A 16,929-nucleotide genomic window follows, 5' to 3' on the forward strand; every position below is an offset into this window, starting at 1 on the left:
TCTCACTTCTGCAGCAGCAGAATGCCAATTCCAAATTACTGAAATAAAACAGGAGCACACAAAACAGTGACTCTAAAAATAAATAACCTATGGGCTGGGGCTGGGGCTCAGTGGTAGAGCACCTGCCTAGAATGCAAGTGCGTGAGGCACTGGGTTCAATCCTCAACACCATATAAAATAAAGTTATTGTGTCCATCTACAACTAAATATATATATATATATATATATATATATATATATACACACACACACACACACACACACACACATATAAAAACAAGGGCTGGGGATGTGGCTCAGTGGTAGAGCACTCACCTAGCACGTGCGAGGCCCTGGGTTCAATCCTCAGTACAAAAATAAAGGTATTGTGTCCAACTACAACTAAAAAATAAAATATTAAAAAATAAATAAATAAATAAATAACCTACAAGAAAAACCACCCCAATGTTCAGCTTATATGTCTTTAACAAAATTTATGCCAAACTTGGTAGGAGACAACTTTGTAGCTGTGAGACAAACTATACACATGTCTCCAACTCAGGTATCCCAAAGGCTAACATGACCAGGCAAAGGGGAATGAAGCTTAAGGTTGTCCAAGCTACTGTACTGGTGCAACAGTCAGCAGGCTTGTTCTTAATGGGCCAGACGGTGTTTTAGCCCAGTGGGTCTCAACGGGACAGTTGAGGACTTGCAAACATCAGGCTAAACTTTTGGTTGTCACAAGCAAAGGGTGCTGCTGGCATCCAGTTTAGCAGAGGCCAGGGATGATGCTAAACCTCCTACACATTCAGGACAGTCCCTCCTACACCCTCAATAAAAATGACCTGTCCCAAAAGGGTTAAATGATGAGATTGAGACCCAGGGTCTCATATATTTGTTCTCCGTCACACTTTTTTTTTTTTTGGTACCAGGGATTGAACTCAGAGGCACTTGACCACTGAGACACATCCCCAGCCCTACTTTGTATTTTGTTTGTATTTTGTTTAGAGACAGGGTCTCACTGAGTTGCTTACTGTCTCACGTTTGCAGAGGCTGGCTTTGAACTCACGATCCTCCTGTCTCAGCCTCCCCAACTACTGGTATTACATGTGTGCTTCCCCACACCCAGCACACATTCATCTTTGCTGTTATTTTGGAGTTTGTTTGATACTGGGGATTGAGGGAGACCTTGTTTCAAAATTAAAAAAAAAAAAAAAAAAAGATTAAAAGGGCTGGGGATGTACCTCAATGGCTAAGTGCCCCCAGGTTCAATCAGTACCAAAAAATAGCCTCAGGCCACTGGGTGCAATCCTGCTCTATAGATCCCCCCAATAATAGCCGCACTGGCAAGAAGTCAGGGCTCTGGTGTCACACAAACTATTTAGCAAGTCGACTCTGTCCTGGTCTATTGTCTTTATCCTGCAGGGCAGAGTTGACAACTTCCTATTCTCCCAGAAGTCCACCACCACACTTTTTGGTCTACCTACAACCTCAACTCTGTAATGAGTTACCACTCCACATAGCAGAGAGTATCTTAGCATTTGTCTTATTCAAGAGAGGTATGGTGACAATATAAATGTCAGGAAAACATTCTCTTATTTTATTTTCATCTCAGCAAATGTTCTCATTTGGCACCTAACTGGCATCAAACCAAAGACCTCAAGGCCAACAATCTGGGCTGCTCACAAGGTTCCATAAGTAAGTCTCTGTGCCATGAGCATCAGAGCACCTGTTTCTGTCTTTGGTCCCTTAGAAAGGCCTAAATCTGTCCCAGATGCACTAATGGTGCTGGCCACAAGGTGGTGGGAAAGTCCTGAAATTGCAATCTGCTGGAACAGGAAGCCAAGCTATGACTTGCTAGTAGAGTGCTTTTCTCAGGTGGCAGATATCCAGATAGGGTCATAATCATGCAGGGAGAGGTGGGGCGGAGCTTTGAGCTCTTCCCTCAGTGCTACTGGCTGGACAAAATCCTAATCCAGTTTTGCCGCCTTCATAAAGAAGTACATCCCCAGGATCCATGCTGAGTATTCAGAGTCCACCAGGACATTTTAATTATGTGCAGTTTCCTACTGTTAGAGTAGTTCAGGACCGGCTGGGCTGGGTCCCTTCTTAGGATCACAATTCAGGATTAGCTACTCAAAGCATGAATAACAGGAAATGCATTTCAAGGATGGAAGCTGCTCTTTTTTAATCCTGCTGAAGAAACAATGTTAGACTGGCATAGAGAAAACTGGACACTCAGCCGGGCACAAGCGGACGCTGCCTTCAAACCAGTGTCTCTTCTCCAGCGTGATGCAATTAGGGCCTCAGCAGGAGTCAAGCAGTTCAGTTGTGCAACTCTCCTTCTCCAATCCCTGAGAGATTAGTTGACGCGACAGGCGCGGATCATGAGCAGCTGCAGCAGAATGAAGACTGGAGATGCGATCAGGCCGAACCAGAGCTCTCTTGTCTGCTCCACCAGCTTCTGGCACAGCAGCATCTCAAAGACGAACTTGAGGCTAAGGACTGTGAGAATCCAGAAGAGGCGCAGCACTGCCAGCCGCTTCTCCCCGTCTTGGAAGAGGCGCACAGACACGATAGTGGTAAAGTAGGTGCTGAGGCCGTCAGCAGCGAAGAAGGGCACGAACACGTTCCACCAGGAGAGGCCCGGGGCGAGGCCATCCACTCGCAGTGCCAGAAGCACGGAAAACACCAACAGGGCCAGCAGGTGCACGAAGATTTCGAAGGTGGCAAAGCCCAGCCACTGAACCAACTCCCGCAGTGAGAAGAGCATCGCGCCGGCGGGGCGCGGGCCAGAGCCCGGCCGCCCGCGCCCCTCGCGGCGCCGCGCCCCCTCTGCCCGCGGGCCCGCCCGCCGCCCGCCGCCGCCGCTGCGACCGACAGGCAGCGAGCGGCCCCGCCCGCCCCGGCCCCCGGCCCCGGAGCGCCGCCGATCCCCCGGACCCGGCCCGGGACCCAGAACTAGTTGCCCGCGGACACCCGCTGCGCCCCGACGCCATGCCCCGCCGGCACGGTCCGTTGGCGTCACTTCCGGGCGACCACAGAAGCAGGAAGTCGGCCTGCGACTTCCGGGCCGGTTCTGCCGCGGGGCTCTCGGCGCTGTGCGATGCCGGCACCGCAGCTCCTGGTGCTTTTTGGCAGCCAGACGGGCACGGCCCAGGATGTGGCGGAGAGGGTGGGCCGCGAGGCGCGGCGCCGGCGGCTGGGCTGCCGCGTGCAGGCGCTGGACTCGTACGCCGTGGTGAGAACCGGCGGCCGAGGCGGACACCCTCCGCCCTGCCCCTGCGGGTTTGGGCGAAGGGGGGCTTGGCACCGGGGCTGAGAGAGAGAGGCCGCCGGCCCCGCTCCCCTGCCGCCCGGAGTGAAGGAGAGGGGGCAGGTCGGGAGCGTGCCTGACGGTGACAGCCAGAGGTCTTACATCTGTGTCTTTTCGTTGAGGCCAATCTGATCAGGGAGCCCCTGGTGGTGTTTGTTTGTGCGACTACCGGGCAAGGAGACCCTCCTGACAACATGAAGGTAAGACCGGCGTGATGTAGCTCCCTCCGCCCTCAGCCGCGTCTTCGTTACCTGGAGAGTCCAAGTAGCACAATGAGCAGTTGCTCTTCGATAGCAGGCGCGCGTTAGAGCCAGACTGGAGGGAATGCCTTTGAGTGGAGCTGATGGGGGCTCTGCTTGTCCTCTTTAACGAACTCTTCGCAGCCACCAAATAACCTTGTTCTCCATTTTACCTGTTTGTGTGCTTTCAGAACTACATAGGAACCTGGGCTGGGTTCTTTTGAAGGCTGTGCAGCATTCGGGGAACATTTAATTGTTTGATCACCTCCGAGTGCATATTATACCCCTGGCACCAACATGTGCTGGAAATCTAGCAGTGAACCCAGCAGTCACATTTCTACCCTCACACTTGCAGAAACAATAGGTCTAATGGACTACTGCAATGCCTGGAAATGCCTGCTGCTGGGGAAAGTGTCAGTTGCTACGGGAGCCTAAAGCCTTAGGCAGAACTCTCTGGAAGGAAGGAGTATAGGTTGAGTTTTGGGATGAATGGAACAGGATAGGGAAGAAGAAACAGCCTGTGCAGAGGAGAAGGATGAGATTGCCTATGTGAAGAGCAGAAGACAGTTGAGCATGGCCTAGCCAGGACAGCACTGGGAAAAGAGCAGGGGAGGAAAAGCAGGAAGCCTGGCTGGTTCCAAGAGGTGGGCCGCACTAGAGATGACTCGGAATGGGCTGATACTGTGAGACTGACACAGTCACACTCACACTCTGCCAAGAACACCATCTGTTTGTAGGGGGCCAAGAATAATGATAGGAGATCACAGCACAGGCAAGAGAAGCTGGTGGTCTGAGGTGAGGTGGTGGTAGAAAGCAAAGCAAAGTGGACACATTCCAGAGAATTTTAGAAGGTAAAGTCAACAAGACCGGTAATGGAAGGGAACTGGAAGATGAGGAAGAAAGTTTACTAGCAGCAGGGATTTGGGCTTGGGAACTAGGTAATTCCACCTGCAGAAAGAGAACATGGTGGGGCCAAGTGCCTAGAGACATCTGGGGAAGTACAGTAGGTCGGACCTCCAGGAGGGTCCTGGGGTGAAGCCAGTGTGGGATCAAAATATAGAGGTTTGAGCCTGGCGTGGTGGCACATGCCTGTAATTCCAGCAGCTCAGGACACTAAGGCAGGAGGATAGTGAGTTCAAAGCCAGCCTCAGCAAAAGTGAGGCACTAAGCAACTCAGTGAGACATTCTCTCTACATAAAGTACAAAATAGGGCTGGGGTGTGGCTCAGTGGTCGAATACCACTGAGTTCTCTCTCTAGTACTCCCCCACCAAAAAAAATAGAGATGTCTGAGAAAAGGAAGCCCCTCCCTTCCCCAGGACTGCCATCCTGAGCTAAGCATAAAATGGGGCAATGGGATGCAGCCACGCAGTGAGGAGATGAAGAACAGCTTCCCCAAGGCCAGCTTCCCCAAGTGGGTGCTTCAAGTAGAACTATAGTCATTAAAGCCACACGTAAGTCCAGAAATAGGCCTGAGAGGGAGTTCCTGGGATTGCTGGTAGTCATCAGGGAGAGCAGTTTCAGTGGCTTGCAGGTAGAAAAGACCCGTAATAAAATGAGTGAGCAGGTGGGAGGATCATTTGACAATAGTTAGGCATTGATTTAAAAACACATTCTGGCTATGAAAGGACTAAGGAGTGCAAAAGAGGACATTTATAAGATGGAAGAGACTGGCATGCTAAATGTTGATGGGAAAGGGTAGTGGGAAGAAGGCAAATGCTGTGGGGAGGCTGGGGTAAGACCTGAGCACATCTGGGATCCCCACAGACTGAGAGGGACAACAGAAAAGGAGGGCTGGGGGAACGGGCAGGAGTTGTGTGGTGGGAGGGGCCTGTCTGGGAGGTGAGAGGAAAAAGAAATCTTCCTCAGGTCTTGGGTGTCAGGGCAGCCAATGGCACCAGGGAGACGATGGGTCATACCAGAGTTTAGATGGCCAGAGAGAAGAAGAATGCCATGGCAAAGAGCCAGAGCGGGGAGCCAGTGTTGGCTGCCTTCTCAACCACAGCAAGAACTGGGGCTGTCTGAGAGGCCGCTGGGCAGGAAGGCCCTGGCCTCTGCTTGGGTCTCATGGGGAACGCTGCAGTAAAGAAGCCAGAGCCCTGCTCAGCCACTGGTGGCAAAACCCATTGTGTTACAAGTGTATCCCCAAGGTCTCCCATCAGTCTCAAGTACAGGTAGACCACAAAACACCACAGCACAGTGAAGCAAAGACCCCAGTAAAAGGTAGAGACCTAGAGAGACAAATGGAACTCAGGAGCAGAGCCCAAGACCCTGAGGGAGGCCTTTAAAGACTGGGCGGTGCAGCTCAAGAATCGCACCAGGCAGCATGACAAAAAAAGTGGAAGGAAAAGGGCAGAACTCAAAGTTACTCCGGGAAAGGTAGCAGGGGGATGATCACAGAAAGTAGCAGAATGTCCCTGGACTGGAGGACAAGTTGCCAGCCTGAGAGTAGCGGTGTACCTGGAGAGGGCCATGCCAGCTGCGGAAGGGGCAACAAGGCATTCCATGTAGTTTCTGCTGCTGGGGACAAAGCATGTTCCAGTGGCTGACAGGGAGAGAGGGGCAGCAGGCATGTGGCTCTGGCTTCTCAGGCCTGAGGGAGTGGCCCCAGCCCAGCAGCCCCAGGCTGCTGAGGGTGTGTAGAGGATTCTGGTACTTTGAGATAGGCCAGGGTACAGGCTGGAGCAGGAATGAGCCCTGAGGCTTCAGGAAACAGGTCTCAGGAGGCAGAGCCTTTGTTGGCCATATGTGGGACAGGCAGCAGGACAGAGGTGTACCTACATACACAGGCTGCCCTGGGCTGAAAGTAGGGAGGTGACCAGCACGCTCCTGGCAAGAGGGCCTCTGGTGCTATGGAGGAGCAGGAAGGCTGCAAGGTAGGTGTGAAGGGGAGTCACTCTTGACCTGTGCGCAGCCAGCTCCTGATCCTCCAGTCAGGGATGGACAAGGGCAGTACCCAGAGGCGCTCAGCCTCAGACCTCAAGGTCTGGGTATAGCCCCCAGGGGAGGAGAGGCTTACACTTCTGCTGGGAATGGCAGACGTGGAGGTGAAGGTCCCTATGGGGAAGGGGGACAGTTTGGGGAGCCAGTACAGAGCAAGGAGGGAGTTGGGGTCCAACAGAGGATCCAGGGGTGGCTCAGAACCCATCAGAGGGTCCAGCCCAGAGCCACTGCTGTGACCAAACAGGCCCATGCCCAGCGTTAGCCTGAGAACTGGCTCAGGACTTGTGGTGTGACTGGGAGAAGTCAGTGCCCTGGGGGGCCTAACTGGGAGCAGAGGGCCGAGGAGTGGGACTGGGGGCAACCATGGCCACCTGACCTCTTTGTGATGCTGATTCTGGGTGATGGTGGGGTAGCTTTACAACTGTGCACATTTTCTGAAGTTTCTTGTCATCCTGATAGAATAAAAATAGTTTTAAGAAGGAAAGTCTTAAGCAGCAGGCAGATGGATGCCCTGGGAAGGTAGGCTCACAGTGTGTAGCCTTCCTCCCACTGGCAGGCAGCCCTGCTCCTGCCAGCCTTTCTGCATCCTGGGGGTCAGCCCAGCCCTGCCCTGTGGTCAGATGTCCTATCTCATTTTGCCCCATCCAGTCCTCTTCCCCTTCCCTGATCCCTCCTCGCCACAGGGTCAGCCTAGAGGTAGAGACCCTAATGTGGGTTTCCTGTGCCTCTAGAACTTCTGGAGGTTCATATTCCGGAAGAACCTGCCTTCCACTTCCCTCTGTCAGATGGACTTTGCCGTCCTGGGCCTTGGGGACTCCTCCTATGCCAAGTGAGTAGGGGTCGATGGGCACACTGGCCAGCATTCTGGCCTGACCGGGACAGTTCTCCAGGCCAAGTGAGAGGTGCCCTGGTGGAGTGACAGGTGACCTGGCCTCCAGGCTATGTGGGCCTCACAGTAGGGGAGGGACAGACAGGGAGCAGGCAGAGGAACACAGCACTACCTTGGATCCAGGCCAAGGCTCAGACGAGTGAGCATCACATCCCAACCTGTGGTAACTCCAGCAGAGATCAGCCTGGTCCTATTCCTTACCAGGTAGGGAACAGGCTGGGCCTGTAATCTCAGCGGCTCAGGAGGCTAAGACAGGAGGATTGCAAGTTCAAAGCCAGCCTCGGCAACTGAGCAAGGCCCTAAGCAATTTAGCAAGGCTCTGTCTCAAAAAGGGGTGGGGATATGGCTTACTGGCTAAGCACCCTTGGGTTCAATGCCCAGTACCAAAACAAAACAACAACCAAGTAGAAAACACTGTGAGGTTTCAGGATTGGGAAAGAGCTCTGAGATACGCAGCCCACTCTGTGGGCCTTACCTGGCAGGGCATGACTCCCGGCTTTCCTCTTACAGTGTTTTTGTGACACAGAGCCACTGTCCCTAAGCAAAAAATGGTGTTACTTTGCATCATTTCCTAAGGAGATGATGAGGGGTTTGTGTTCAAGCGTACAGATGGCATTTTATGACACCAAAGTTTTGAAAACTTCCTGTGGAAGGGAACCAGGGCTTTCCAATGCCACATGCCATTCTGATACCACAAGCTGTGTGCTCAGTAGGGTTCTTAGTCACTAGACAAAGGGGAGAGAATGGGAACTCCACAGCCATGTGAGCAGCTCTGCTGCGAGATCTTGTTCCTTGGCGGTGTGCACACGTACCAGAGCAGCTGGAAGGGAGCCCCAGCTGCAGGGCTCACACCTAGTGTGGTCCCTGGAGGTTGTGGTGTGGTGTGGTGCCTGCAGGGTCTAATTGTGCCTTTGTAAACCAAAGAGAAATGAAACCAGCCTCCAGGAGGACCTCTGACTTTTCCCTGCAATTCAGGGTCTCTAGCCAGAGAACCTGGAGGCCATGGTGGTCTTCAGCCCCCACTTGGGGATGAAATGATAGGTGAACCAGACTGTGTCTCCCCACATGGGCTCTTGGCATTGCAAGGCCCTGCTGTTCATGGCACCTGTAGGGGCCCTGGTCTCCTTGTTTCCCCTGGCATGTCACAGCCCTGCCCTCTCTGATGGTGCAGTCAGTGTGGGACGTCTCCACCTGAGGGAGGATCTTCTGCCCCAAGCATGGGTGAGCCTCGCTGTCTCCATAGGTTCAACTTTGTGGCCAAAAAGTTACACCGCCGGCTGCTACAGCTTGGGGCCAGTGCCCTCCTGCCCATATGCCTGGGGGATGACCAGCATGAGCTGGGGTAAGCATGGGTGGTGATGCCCCTGGGGGCTCTGGCCAACAGGCCAGCCAGTGCCCTTGACGACGCTTGTGCTCTCTCAGGCCTGATGCCACCATCGACCCCTGGTTGGGAGACCTGTGGGAAAAGGTGCTGGAGTTATACCCGGTGCCCACTGACCTCCCTGTGATCCCCCATGGAGTCCCGTGAGTGTGGGCCTTGGGTCAGCACTGGAGATGCCACAGACTGGGTGTGGCCGAGAACCTCATCCTGGTCCCCTCTGGTGTGGGTATGTTGCCCCCAGGAGGGAAGGCCATGGTCTGATGTCTCTGACATCCCCACAGCTTACCCTCCAAGTTCACCCTCCAGTTCCTTCCGGAGGCCCCCAACCCAAGCTCCAAGGAGTCATGCCTAGCCATCTCAGACTCTCTGGGACCCCCGTCAGAGTCCCAGCCCTTCCTGGCACCCATGGTCACCAACCAGAGGGTCACAGGTCCCTCACACTTCCAGGATGTTCGGCTGATTGAGTTCGACATCACCGACTCTGGCATCAGGTAGGGGTTCGGAGCAAGCCTGAGACGTCAAGCAGGCAGGGGGGAGAAGGTGCTTAGGTATCCTAGAAGCCAAAATGGGTAGGGCAACAGTGGGCAGTGGATCTGGGCTTCAGAAGAGTCTGCCAAAGCTGGGGAGGAGGCTTGACAGCAGGGAGGCCTCTACCCACAGACCCCCAGCCCTCCGTAGACATTTGCCTCCTTCCTCTGCAGTCTCCTGGGCCCCTACATATTCCCCCAAAGTATGTATCCCTGCCCTTGCCCTTCCTGCCCCATCTCCACGCCCTGGTGGCTTTCCCACACAGCTTTGCTGCAGGAGACGTGGTCCTGATCCAGCCCTCAAACTCGGCAGCCCATATCCAGCAGTTCTGCCACGTGCTGGGCCTGGACCCCAGCCAGTGCTTCGTGCTGCAGCCCCGGGAGCCAGGTGAGCTGGAGCCAGGCCAGACCTCAGTGGTGCCTGCCCACTGCACTCTCCCACATCCAGGGCCCCACCTGAGGCCCCAGCACACCAAGGTCTTCTGCTTCCACTGCAGATGTCCCCTGCCCACCGGGACTGCCCCAGCCCTGCTCTGTGTGGCAGCTCGTGTCCCAGTACCTGGACTTGGCCAGCGTGCCCCGCCGCTCCTTCTTTGAACTCCTGGCCTGTCTCTCCCCACATGAGCTGGAGCGGGAAAAGCTGCTGGAGCTCAGCTCTGCCCAAGGCCAGGAGGATCTCTGCGAGTACTGCAGCCGACCCCGAAGGACCATCCTGGAGGTGGGCAGGCCGCTGGGGGCCACAGAACTCTGAGCTGTGTTCACATTGTGGCTGTGCTGAGACTCTCTCTGTCCAGGTACTGTGTGACTTCCCACATACCGCGGGTGCCATCCCCCCAGACTACCTGTTGGACCTCATCCCGCAGATCCGGCCTCGAGCCTTCTCCATCGCCTCTTCTCTGCTGGTGAGGCCTGGCGGGCCAAGCGGGGACTGGTCCTCGGACTCGGGCAGGGGGCGCAGGCAGGGGCCACACTCTTGACCGGAGATGGTCTTCCTGCCCAGGACTGCCACTGGGTGGAGTGGGTGGTGGGCAGGAGTGGCCTAGTGGGGCAGGGCACCTCTGTTCCCCAGGTTCATCCCAGGAGGCTCCAGATCCTTGTGGCTGTGGTACAGTACCAGACACGCCTCAAGGAGCCCCGCCGGGGCCTCTGTTCCTCCTGGCTGGCATCTCTGGACCCAAAGAAAGGTGCCTCCTGCTCCTGGGAGGTGGGAGAGGGAATGCAGCCCGGTTCCCCCATCTTTCCTGTGCAACAGTTGGTGCTAGGTAGATCCCTAGCAGGCTGTCCAGTCCGTCCTTTGCACCCTTTATGACACCTCTCTCATGGCAGGACCTGTCCAGGTTCCCCTGTGGGTGCGTCCTGGGGGCCTGGCTTTCCCAGAGACCCCAGACACACCTGTGATCATGGTGGGGCCTGGCACTGGTGTGGCCCCCTTCCGAGCAGCTGTTCAGGAACGCGTGGCCCAGGGCCAGACTGGTGAGTGCAGGGTTCCAGGGCAGGGTCACCATGGGCTGGCTTGACTGAATCCCCAGGGCCTGTGTCCAGTCTTGAGGCCCCCTGTATTCCCCAGGAAACTTCTTATTTTTTGGCTGCCGCTGGCGGGACCAGGACTTCTACTGGGGAGATGAGTGGCAGGAACTGGAGAAGCGGGGCTGCCTGACTCTTGTCACAGCCTTTTCCCGGGAGCAGGTGGGTGTGTTCAGGAGCCAGGGCAGGGCAGGAGAGAAGAGAGTCTAGACTTACCCCTGCTACCTGCAGGGGCAGAAAGTATACGTGCAGCACCGACTCCGGGAGCTAGGACCGCTGGTTTGGGAGCTGCTGGACCACCGTGGCGCCTGCTTCTACCTGGCTGGGTGAGCCCTGGTCATGGTGTGGTGGAATGGGCCCAGCCCTCTGGGGCTCCCAGCCATACTGAATCCTCTGGCCTGCTCCTCCAGCAATGCTAAGTACATGCCAACGGATGTCATGGAAGCCCTGATGTCCATCTTCCAGGAGGAGGGTGGGCTCTCCCACCCCAACGCAGCCACCTACCTTGCCAGACTCCAGCGGACACTGCGCTTCCAGACTGAGACCTGGGCTTGAGGGACTACCTAGCAAAGGGGACTCTTGCCCCTGTTTGATACCTGAGCCCTGGAGTCCATATCAAGACCAGGGCTGGTGCTCCTAGGCTTCAGCTGGCTTAGAGGGCCCTCCTTGCACACAGCCATACCCCAGGGGGACCCAGGGCCCCACACTCTCAGCCTTGACTCCACTGGCTACCCCTCACCTGCACCATCCCATCCCATTTTCCCATCAGGTTGGTGCTCTGGCCTGGTGCAATGCTCCAGGAAGGCCCCCACCCTGATGGGTACCAGGAACCTAATGAGCCCTTCCCGAAGTTTATGGTCCTGTGAGGGCTCCCTTTCTTCAGTTTGCAGGGACCATGCTGTCTCCAGTCACCCTGCAGCACCCACAAAACTCAGGTTATTGTTGGAGGCCATCAAGACCCCCGGCTTCCTGAGAAGCAGGAAGAGGCCAGCCCCTTCCTTTCCTGATTCAGGAAACTTTGGCAATAAACATGACCGTTGGGCAGCTGCTCCCAAGGGTGCTCCTCTACCTTCCTGGTGCTGTGGGGGGTAGTGGGCCACAGCTCCTCTGCATGGGTTGGGTTGAGGATGACCCTCTGTAGGCCCCTGCACCTGTAACGATGCTCGTATGCCATTGGTCAGCTGTCTGCCTGAGCACTCCTGTGCTGGAGTATTTTAACTGGATGGTGAGCCCTGCTGTTGCACACTTGTACCTAGGGCCTTGAATTCCCCTCTAGTAGAACCCTGCCCCACCAAGCACCGGGGCGTCCCAGAGCCACGGGGAGGCGCTGGGGCTGGAGGCGGGGCGTGCAGTCCTGCCCCTGGGTGGGGCCTCTGGCAATAGGAGGGGTGCACTGTGGGAGGAGTCAACTCCCCGACTGGAGCGCTGGAGGAGCGAGGAGCGTCTGTTTGGTCAGCTCTCTGGAGGGATCACCCCACTTGGACCCAGGAGCCACCTGGAGCTGGCACGCAGCAGGTACCTACGCAAAGTTTACTTCCAGTGGTGACTGTGAGCTCAGAGGTACGGCTGGAGGTCAGTGTTCTGAGGAAACGGCGGGTGAAGTGCAGACCCTGCCCAGTCCTGGAGGGCCACACGGACTTTTCACCCCACCACCTGCCTTTGCCAGGCTGGAGTCCCCTCCCATCCATCCTGATTCCTGCCCTGGGTCCCCCACGTTGGGCCCCAGTGAGCACAGCTCTGGGTACAGCAGTCCATCTTGGGCCCTGCTGGACCCTGAGCACTTGGACCCACCAAGCCAGCTCCCAGCAGAAGGAGGGAGTGATCTCCGGGCCTTCCAGGGTTCCAGAACTCTAGACAGTGAGTCCCTGCTGGAGACCAGAGTCCAGGTTGGCACCTGGTCCCTGCCAACTGGACAAGAGCAAGAAGAGGGTGTGGGGGAGGAGTGCCCTATCTGCACAGAGCCCTACGGGATGGGCGAGCACCGCCTGGCCCTGCTGAACTGTAGACATGGCCTGTGTGTGGGCTGCCTGCACCAGCTGCTGGGCACCTCCCCCACCACCGACCTGGGCCGTGTGCGCTGCCCGCTGTGTCGCCAGAAGACACCTGTGCTGGAGTGGGAGATCTGCCGGCTGCAGGAGGAGCTGCTTCAGGCTGACGGGCCCCAGTGCCCACCACCTCCCTCACCCCCAACACCTGCCCTTCGTGGCCCTGGGCCCTGGGGCTTCCTAGAACACCGCTACCAGCTGCGTTTCCTGGCAGGGCCTGTGGGTGGCCGGGGCTGCCTGCCCTTCCTGCCTTGCCCGCCCTGCCTAAGCACCTGGTTGTGGGCACTGCGGGAGCGTGGGCCCTGCGCCCGCCGCCTGGCACTGCTGAGCCTGCTAGTGCTTGAGCTGCTGGGGCTGCTGCTCATCTTCATGCCACTCATGCTGCTGGGGCTGCTCTTCATGCTCCTGGACCGCTCTGGCCGCTGAGCAGAACCCAGGCACTGGCCTTCAGTCCAGACCTACTATCACTGAACCCAAGACCAGGACCCAGGGCTACCCAGAAGCCCGACTCTACCAGAAAGCCCCCCCGCCCTCATGACCCAACTCTGACGAGCCCAAGGACATCATGCCAAGGACAGCTGCTAGAGGAGGCCAGTCCAGCAGAAATGTCTGTGAGCAGGGCCCCACATGCTTGCAAGTGACAGTCTGGCCATGGGCACACACTGGCCCACACCTCCACCTTCCAAGGTCCAATTGAGCAGGCAGATGTGAATGTGAACAGAGATCTGGCAGTGAGTCTGTTCCCTGGAGAGGACAGGGGCTCACCCATCATACAGGCCGGTGTGCATCCCTGAAGGTCAGGGTGGCCAGCAGGAGGAGCCTGCACTGTACATGCCCAACCTGGGCCAGGACCAGAGGGTGGTCTGGAGCATCCAGGGTGCCACCACTAGATGTGTGTGGCAAGGGACAAGGGCCCATGCAGGCCCTGGAGCTTGAGGAGTGCCAGGCCAAAGCCCCTGCTCTTCCTGCCTGCACCACCTCCCACCTCCAAGCCTAAGGCCCTCACCTGAAAAGGGGGACAGCTGTGGCCTACCTCACAGCTTGTTGGTGATGTAATGTGAGACCCAGCACTGTGTGCTAAGTGCTGTCCTGGCAAAAGTGGTTCTCAATAAACAGTAGCTGCTAATACCATTGTTGTCCTGCCTGTCCTTGCTGTTACCCCACCTCCACCATCCAGGCTGCTGTCCCTACAAAGTATCCTTGCAAAGGTACTTTCTACAAACCCAAGTGGTCCAGACATCAAGACAGGAGACCTGGGTCCTTGTACTCTCATCACAGTCTTGGGCCATCTGGAAACCACTGCTCATAACTGGCCCAAAGGTTTTTCCTACATAACCGTGGTAGACCAGCACAGGTACTCAGGACCAGGTGAGTTCTCCATACAGCCACTGGCTGGTGCCAAGGGAAGGTCCTAGTTGCCCGGCTGGGCAGTTCTGCACATTTGCCACACAGCCCTCTGTGGTGCACACTAGCAGCCCTTCTGCACCAACATGAGGGGGACTTGTTCACAGCCAGACCCGGTCCTCCCAAGGACATGCTCACCAAGCTTGAGAAAGCCAACCCTGAGCAGAAGGTGGCCTCCCTCTTGCAGGTGCCCACCCTGTGCCCAGGCTTGGGCATAGCCCATAGCTCTAGTCCAGGGGACAGGTACAAACTTTGGCAAAGAGTTTTAATGGCAAAGTTGGCTGCAGTGACAATGCCACATGGGGTGGGGCCAGAAGCCATAGTGGGTGAGGAAAGGTCGGCAGGCAACAGGGCAGGGCCAGATCCCTGAAGCAGCATCGAGCGAGGACTGGCACGCAGTAGTGGGCAGGTGGGCACTACATGATGGAGCAGGCGGACAGTGGGTTCCGCACGTGGCAGGTGCACGCAGCTCCACAGTACTGCCGGAAGGTCTGGTAGCAGCTGCCCTCAGGCTCACCCCCCCATTGGCCACCGGATGGGGCAGTCAGTGCCTCCGGAGGCAGGCGACTCAAGATGGATGTATTGACAGCCAGCGCAGCCAGGCCATAGTCAGTGAAGAGCACAGTCTCACGGCGGCAGGTGGGGCAGGAGATGAACTTGTACTTGGGGCAGGACTCATAGAGAATCTGCAGGCACTGCTCACATACAGAGTGCAGGCAAGATAGCACTCGGGGCCGCCGCTGGGTAACGTTGTATGTGTGCCCGCAGGTGGGGCACTCCAGGGGCTCACCTGCTGCAACTGTCCCAGTCCCTGATGAAGAAGCCACAGAGGCAGCCGGTGCAGGCCGAATCACATACTGATTCACAATGACCTCGTCCGCTGGCGCCACTCGGGGGAAGCCCAGTTCAGAGCTGCCCTTGCGGGGCCGCCGTGGCAAGGGTGGGGTGTGAGGTGCCCCTTCCAAGGCAGGCATGTCCCCCCCACATGCCTGGTTGACAATGATCTCTGTGTGTGAGGGCCAAGCACGCTTGGGTGCCAGAGTGGGGGTGGGCCGGGGTGCAGGTGGGAAGCAGGGGGCAGCTGCCGGGAGTTCAGGGAACTTTTCAGGATGGACAATTTTCATGGCCTCCATCTTGAGGATGACATGTGGGCCCTTCAGGCAGGACATGAGGAGGCCCGGCCAGCCACTGCCCACCTCGGGCCCAGGGTCAGCCGGCATTCGGCTGTCTGCAGTCAGACTGGACTTTCGCGTAGGAGAGGGTGTCGGTGAGGGGCGGGGAGGAAGAGAGGGAGCAGCATCCTGGTCCTGCCAGGCCTGGTGGGGACCCCGGCAGCCCCGTGGACTCCTAGGGGCAGCCGGTGAGAGCTGGGGGGTCAGCCCCCCGCCCAGTGGCCACAGTGGCTTCTCTGGTCCAGTCCTGGGAGGAGGAGGAAGTGGTGGTGGTGGGGGAGGCAGACGGGGACAGGGAGGTGTGGGGGGCTGCCCTGGGCTGGAGGTCTGACCTAGGGGCTCACCCAGGGTCGCTGGCTGCTGAGGCTGGCAAGGGGGAGTGAGGGGAGCCCCCCCAGCAGCCGAGGTCAGCAATCCCTGGGCCGGGACATCGGGGCAGGCAGGGGCTAGGTGGGCCCCATGGCTCCAGGACAGGGCGCCCAGGGAAGGCAGCTAGCCTGGGCACTGGTTGCAGGAGGACCTGGGCGGCAGGCTCCGCGGCACGATCAGAGGAGAGGCCTGCACCAGGCCCGAGCTGAAGGTGAGAAACAGCATGAGGGGCGCACTCCGGCCCATTTCCACCCTCGCCCTCACTCCCACCCTGCACAAAGGACGGACGCCCGACCTCTGACCCTGACCTCGGGCGGTAAGAACCCGACCTCCGCGGGACCCAGTTCCCTCCCCAGTCCCCGCCTCCAAGGCCAGACACTGGGTCCGGAGGGCTGACCCTGCCAGGGTGGGTAGGGGCGATGAGTCGGACCCCCGCCCCTCCCCCGCTCACCTGCCCCAGCCTGGCGTCCCCGGGCCGCGCCGCCGCCGCAGAGGTTGTCTCAAAGGCAGGCCCGGATGCGGCGCCCGCGCCTTGGCCGGGTGGCTAGAAGGCTCGGGAGATTCAGGCAGCTCGGGCGGCTCCGGCGGCTCCGGCGGCGACCTCGGGCGATGGCGGGCGCGGGCGGCACCCAGGGGCGCGGGCGCGGGGCTCGGGGCGCCGGGCTCAGCGCGGCGGCGGCGGCAGGTGCGTGCGGAGCGTGGCGCGCTCTGCGGCGGAGGCGCGGGGACCGCAGTGCGCGCGGCGCCCGCCCGCGCCCGCAGCGCCACCCCCTGTCTGGGGACCCGCGCGGGGTCCGCGGGGCGGGGCCAGTCTCTCGGCCGCCCCTCGATCGGTTCCAGGCCCGGCGCCGCTCCTGGGGTCGCCCTCCCCTGTAAGCTGCGTATGGGTCAGGACCCCCATTTTGCCCCCCAATCCGTCCCTCCCCTGCTGGCTGACCCTGGGTCCTGGCAACCCCCCACCCCCAACTCTGGAAGGAAAATCCTCTTTTTTCCTTGACATTTTGAGGTCTCACAATGCCCCAAGTGGGGAGGAGAGAGGACCCCAGAGGGGTTTCTAGGAAAGCTGGGTCCCACCCACCGCCCCACCTTGTGCCTGCCCTCACGTGATCCCCAGGAGTATGGTCTCTGCTTGTCCTTCCACTC

At 58.0% G+C, this 16,929-nt stretch overlaps 4 protein-coding genes across 6 annotated transcripts; 2 read left to right on the top strand and 2 right to left on the bottom strand.

Moving 5' to 3' along the window:
* Window positions 1-1,558: 1,558 nt before the first annotated feature.
* Window positions 1,559-2,809, bottom strand: Tmem203 (transmembrane protein 203). The gene has a single exon (XM_027936360.2). It carries the CDS (start codon window positions 2,750-2,752, stop codon window positions 2,342-2,344), a length of 411 nt encoding a protein of 136 aa, XP_027792161.1. The 5' UTR covers window positions 2,753-2,809; the 3' UTR covers window positions 1,559-2,341.
* A 234-nt stretch (window positions 2,810-3,043) lies between these two features.
* Ndor1 (NADPH dependent diflavin oxidoreductase 1) lies at window positions 3,044-11,851 on the top strand. Of its 3 annotated transcripts, none has more exons than XM_071601189.1 (14): window positions 3,044-3,220; window positions 3,418-3,495; window positions 7,207-7,304; window positions 8,536-8,706; window positions 8,787-8,888; window positions 9,027-9,236; window positions 9,539-9,660; window positions 9,770-9,990; window positions 10,067-10,174; window positions 10,342-10,456; window positions 10,599-10,745; window positions 10,840-10,958; window positions 11,028-11,122; window positions 11,207-11,851. In XM_071601189.1, exons 1-14 carry the CDS (start codon window positions 3,086-3,088, stop codon window positions 11,349-11,351), a joined length of 1,866 nt encoding a protein of 621 aa, XP_071457290.1. In that variant the 5' UTR covers window positions 3,044-3,085; the 3' UTR covers window positions 11,352-11,851. The 3 variants fall into 3 exon arrangements, 2 of the variants coding, with proteins under 2 accessions (XP_071457290.1, XP_027797182.2); XM_027941381.2 differs by having other exon boundaries at window positions 8,608-8,706; XR_011704195.1 differs by lacking the exon at window positions 11,207-11,851 and having other exon boundaries at window positions 10,878-10,958; window positions 11,028-11,115.
* Window positions 11,852-11,955: 104 nt separating this feature from the next.
* Window positions 11,956-13,969, top strand: LOC139701494 (ring finger protein-like). The gene is made up of 2 exons (XM_071600420.1): window positions 11,956-11,961; window positions 12,053-13,969. The coding sequence occupies exons 1-2, from the start codon at window positions 11,956-11,958 to the stop codon at window positions 13,265-13,267; spliced, it is 1,221 nt and encodes a 406-aa protein (XP_071456521.1). The 3' UTR covers window positions 13,268-13,969.
* Window positions 13,970-14,506: 537 nt separating this feature from the next.
* On the bottom strand, window positions 14,507-16,449 carry Rnf208 (ring finger protein 208). The gene is made up of 2 exons (XM_027938298.2): window positions 16,238-16,449; window positions 14,507-15,991 (listed from the first exon to the last, which is right to left on the bottom strand). The coding sequence occupies exon 2, from the start codon at window positions 15,463-15,465 to the stop codon at window positions 14,662-14,664; it is 804 nt and encodes a 267-aa protein (XP_027794099.1). The 5' UTR covers window positions 15,466-15,991; window positions 16,238-16,449; the 3' UTR covers window positions 14,507-14,661.
* Window positions 16,450-16,929: the final 480 nt, after the last annotated feature.

The sequence above is a fragment of the Marmota flaviventris genome, chromosome 13 (genome assembly GCF_047511675.1).
Source record: "Marmota flaviventris isolate mMarFla1 chromosome 13, mMarFla1.hap1, whole genome shotgun sequence".
NCBI classification, from domain to species: Eukaryota; Metazoa; Chordata; class Mammalia; order Rodentia; family Sciuridae; genus Marmota; species Marmota flaviventris.